At 47.8% G+C, this 5,303-nt stretch overlaps 1 protein-coding gene across 1 annotated transcript; it reads left to right on the top strand.

The window, feature by feature from the left end:
- Positions 1-501: 501 nt before the first annotated feature.
- Positions 502-2,444, top strand: LOC107300327 (52 kDa repressor of the inhibitor of the protein kinase-like; the record flags this gene model as incomplete). Its single annotated transcript, XM_015829660.1, has 1 exon — positions 502-2,444. A coding segment is annotated over one exon (1,943 nt), but the record flags the coding sequence as incomplete, so codon positions are not given.
- Positions 2,445-5,303: the final 2,859 nt, after the last annotated feature.

Here is a 5,303-nt window from a genome sequence, read left to right as displayed (position 1 = left end):
GCTGGGTGACTTTGGGCCAATCACCAGGAGATTATGAGTTCTTTGGCATGAAAGCCAGCTGGCTGACTGCGAGCCAATCACACTCTCTCAGCCTAACCCACCTCACAAGGTTGTTGTGGGGAAAAGGAGGAAGGCGTAGTAGTCCAGTATGTCTTAGCCACCTTGAGTTACTTCTAAAGCAGGGGTCTTCAAACTTGGCCCTTTTATGACTTGTGGACTTCAACTCCCAGAATTCCTCAGCCAGCATGGGGGAGCTATGGCCCCTTCATGACTTGTGGACTTCAAGTCCCAGAATTCCTCAGCCAGGCACGCTGGCTGAGGAATTCTGGGACTTGAAGTCCACAAGTCATGAAGGGGCCAAGTTTGAAGACCTCTGTTCTAAAGTAATAAAATCAAATAAACAACACCACTAAAGTATTTAACGTCATCAGTCATTTCGAAGAGAATGTTTTGCTATTACCAGCGGGCCAAAATTAAATAAACTTTTCCCCGTTTCCCTAGTTGACGAAACGTTTGAACAAGAAAAGACCAACGTGGAATCCAAGAACGACGTCCAGAATCCGGCCTCGGAAGAAGGCCGAGAAGAGCCGGTCAACGACGACGCCCCGCTAAGCCAGGAAGAGCGGGAAAACAAGGATTACCTCAAATCTTTATTTGAGATTTTAATCCTCATGGGCAAACAAAACATCCCTCTGGATGGCCACAACGGTGACGAGCTCCCCGAGGACATTTTCACCCCGGACAATTTCCAAGCCCTCTTGGAATTCCGCATCAATTCCGGAGACGAAGTTCTGAGGAAACAGTTCGAGACCACCGCCGTGAACCTGGCCTATTGCTCGCAAACCCAACAGAAGCAAATGCTGGAGATTTGCGAGAATTGCGTGCGAGAGGAAATGCTGAGGGAGGTGAGGGACTCTCAGTTCTTCTCCATCGTCACCGACGAAGTGGTGGACTTGGCGGGCGAGGAGCACTTGCCGATCCTGGTGAGATTTGTGGACGACGCTCACAACTTGCGGGAGGAATTCATCGGCTTCCTCCCTTACGAAGCCGACCCGGAAATTTTAGCGGTGAAGTTCCACACCACCATTACCGAAAAGTGGGGCTTAAACATGGAATATTGTAGAGGTCAAGCCTATGTGGTCTCCAGTGGGTTTGCTTCTAAAATGAAGACGGTGGCCACGAGGATCTTGGAAAAGTACCCTCAGGCCATTTACACGTTGTCTTCCTCGTGTGCCTTGAACCTCTGGCTGGCCAAGTCGGTTCCCGTTCTTGGCGTTTCGGTGGCGCTGGGAACCATGGAGGAGGTGTGCTGCTTCTTCCTGCAGTCCCCTCAGATGTTGGCTGGCTTGGACAATATCATCTCCATCCTGTTTCACAACAGCGAGGAGAAAGGGAATTTGCTAAAGGAGATCGCCCGTTCTCCCTGGACGGGACGCCACGACAATTTTGAGATTGTGGTTGATCTCGTCCAGGCTCTGGTGCTCTGCTTGGACAGCGTCAACGAAGCCTCCATGCCGTGGAACAGCTCCCTGGTGGGACAAGCCAACATCCTCTCCATGGCCCTGGCGAATTTTGACTTCGTGGTCACGGTGGTGATCATCAAGAACATTCTCTCCTTCACCAGAGCTTTTGGGAAGAATCTCCAGGGCCAAACGTCCGACGTTTTCTTTGCGGCCAGCAGCTTGACGGCCGTCCTGCATTCCCTCAACGAGGTGATGGAGAACATTGAGGTGTATCACGAGTTCTGGTTTGAGGAAGCCACCAACTTGGCCGCCAAACTGGACCTTCCCATTAAGTTGCCCGGGAAGTTCTGCCGAACCCAACAGGGAAATATGGATTCTGAGATCACGCCGGAGAATTACTACAAAGAAGCCCTCAGCATCCCAACGGTGGAACACATCATCCAGGAGTTGAAGGATATCTTCTCCGAACAGCACTTGAAGGCCCTCAAGTGCTTGTCTCTAGTGCCTTCGGTCATGGGGCAGCTCAAATTCAATACCTCCGAGGAACATCACGCCGATATGTACAAGAACGACCTCACCAACCCGGATACGCTCTCAGCGGAGCTCCACTGCTGGAGAATCAAGTGGAAGCACCGCGGAAAGGACATTGAACTTCCCACCACCATCTACGAAACCCTCCACCTGCCGGACATCAAGTTTTTCCCCAACGTCTACTCGCTGCTGAAGGTCCTCTGCATCCTGCCCATCATGAAAGTGGAGACCGAGAAGTTTGAAATCGGCCGACGGCGCTTGAAGGCCTACCTCAAGAACACGGTCACCAAGCAGCGCTCCAACAACTTGGCCCTGTTGAACATAAACTTTGACATTAAGCACGACTTGGACTTAATGGTTGACACCTACATGAAGCTCTATCCCGAGAAAGCCGAATTTCAAGAGGAATTTCTTCCGGCCCGCAATTCCGAGCAGATCCAAGAGGCGTAACCGAACGAGGAAAGAGTGGACAACCGGCCTGGCTGAGATTCATCATTTGGCCTTCTTAAAAAAAAACACCAGGGTCTCGTTCAGCACCTCACTAGAACATCAGAGTAGACCCCCTTGGGTTGTAGGCCTGTCTTGAAAGGAGCTGCAGATCATTAACCCAGCTCTTCTTTTTGCCGCTAAGGTCTTCTCTGAGCATAAAGCACTCATGTTCTATCTTGGTTTATTGCCGAGAAAAGCCAGTTCACAAAGAAGAGAGCGTGTACCGATTGTTAATTTTTTCCCTCTGTCCCTAAATCCCAGGCCTGAGAAAGAAGGATATACATTTGGTCTAAGCCAGGGGTCTTCAGACTTGGCCCTTTTAGGACTCGTGGACTTCAACTCCCAGAATTCCTCAGCCAGCATGCCTGGCTGAGGAATTCTGGGAGTTGAAGTCCATGAGTCCTAAAAGGGCCAAGTTTGAAGACCCCTGACATAATGTGAGGGGGAAACAATGCTAACTCAGAAAGAGCTAAACTGGTATTTCTCAACCTCGGCCATTTTAAAAGGTGTGGAGCTCAATTCCCAGAATTCCTCAGGCAGCGTGCCTGGCTGAGGAATTCTGGGAGTCGAAGTCCACAAGTCCTAAAAGGGCCAAGTTTGAAGACCCCTGGTCTTAGCCACGCTGTGGAGCTGTATTTTGTTAAGGGGGGGGGGAAAGGTCTAATGTTCTTCTAAGGATCTAGACCAGAAGTGTCCAATCTTGGCCCCTCTTCGCGGACTTCAACTCCCAGAATTCCCCAGCCAGCCATGGCTGAGGAATTCTGGGAATTGAAGTCCACAAGTCTTAAAAGTGACTGCTGTACACCAAGGGTTTCAAACCTTTTAAACTGACCCAGTTAGGCTGAGCTACGTTATCATTTGTACAAGGCTTCTAAAGTTATTTCAGAAAAAGTGGTTTTGTGAATCCAGGACTATCTTTTCAGAATGGCAGCCCACTTTATTAACTGACGTTTGGTTATTCTTCTCGGTCCCTTATCCATCAGATTTGGGCCCCTACAGAAGACAGTGTAGGGTCCCCCCCCCTTTTCCACAAATGAATTATCTTATCAAAACAGGACTTTGCTAACAGCTAAAATCGCTGGCCAGCGAGGTTTATTGTTTATGTTCTGATGAATTACCAGTGACTTCCACGATAACTTGGCAAAGGAACTTGACTGCGAAGTTCGGGGATGTTGTTATTATTATTATTATTATTATTTTTTATTGTAGACGTCCTACACAAAACTTTTCTGCAAGTATTTTTTTGGTCAAAACTAAAAGAAAGGGGGGGGAAATGAATTTTTTTGATATAGTTTATTTCCATGCAAAAATAAAATGTGAATTTGCGATTTGGCCTGAGCAAGTTGCTTGTAGCAGTAAAGGAATCGCTGTCTTCCTAATTGGGCTGGGAAGCTAAACCAGGGTGTGGGCTTGTTTCACACCTGGATGGGAGACCATGGTTTATCTCGAAGTAAAATTTCCTAACCGGTGAAATCGCTTTCACTACAGATAATCCTCGAATTACGACAATCCTAAGTCGTGCGGGTCGATGGGCGGGTGACCAAAATGTAGTCACGCGACTGGGGGAGGCTCAACATTGGGACTTCAAATGGTAAATTATCTCTTTTTGGGTCCGTTTTAATTTTGAACGGTTGCTAAGCAAGCTGTCGTAAGTCGAGGACTCTCTGTATTGTTGCCCAGAAAACAACAAAGATGTCCTAAAATCACTTAGAAGTTGCATTCAACTCCAAGAGGAATTCGTTTGTTAATAATCATTAAACCTTTTTCTTCAATCTGGGTATCCTGCATTCTCAATCTTAACCTATTTCAAGAGGTGGGGACGTAAATTCCCAGAATTCCCCAGCCAGCCATGCTTCCAATATTCGAGGGGCTGTCACAGAGAGGGGATCAACCTATTCTCCAAAGCACTTGAGGGCAAGACAAGAAGTAACAGGTGGAAAAACAGAGGCAACCTAGAACTAAGGAGAAACTTCCTGACAGTGAGGACAATTAACCAGTGGAACTCCTTGCCTCCAGAAGTTGTGGGTGCTCCATCACTGGAGGCTTTTAAGAAGAGACTGGACAGCCATTTGTCTGGAACGGTACTATAGAATCTCCTGCTGGAGCAGGGGGTTGGACTAGATAACCTCCAAGGTCCCTCTCAACTCCATTATTCTGATTTTTATCAAATGAACCACTAGATGGTGCCAAAGTCCTATTTCTCAACTCACAAACAGGAATTTGTAAATCCTTATCTGATTCTTTTTTTGTCCCCTTTTTAATTAAAATACTATCTGCCTCCTCCCCCTCTGGGTTTCTGCTCACTACATTCCCCGTTATTTGGGGACATTGCATAATAAGGGGAGGGAATCCCAAACAAATGAAATTAAAATGGATCTACTTTCTCTGAGATTTCCACGGTGGTGTAAAACTTTCAAGGGAGTTTGAACTCAGCCTTCTGTTATCCCCAGGAATGAATCATGCCCAGAACCCTTCTCTCTTATATTAGTTGTCGCAGCTTCTTCCCCTTTGCTCTTGCGTTAGGATTGAATCATAGATTGGTGGAGTTGGAAGGGAAAGGTCATCTAGTCCAGGGGTAGGCAACCGTGGCTCTTTTATGACTCGTGGACTTCAACTCCCAGAATTCCTGAGCTAGCATGGGGGAAACTTTGACCCCTTCATGACTCGCGGACGTCAACTCCCAGAATTCCTGAGCCAGCATGGGGGAACTATGGCCCCTTCATGACTCGGGGACTTCAACTCCCAGAATTCCTGAGCCAACATGGGGGAACTATGGTCCCTTCATGACTCGTGGACTTCAACTCCCAGAATTCCTGAGCC

Source organism: Protobothrops mucrosquamatus, unplaced genomic scaffold (genome assembly GCF_001527695.2).
Source record: "Protobothrops mucrosquamatus isolate PMUCROS unplaced genomic scaffold, P.Mucros_1.0 scaffold6684, whole genome shotgun sequence".
NCBI lineage: Eukaryota > Metazoa > Chordata > Lepidosauria > Squamata > Viperidae > Protobothrops > Protobothrops mucrosquamatus.
Note: the sequence above shows the minus strand (reverse complement) of the source record. Positions and strands in the feature narration are given on the sequence as shown.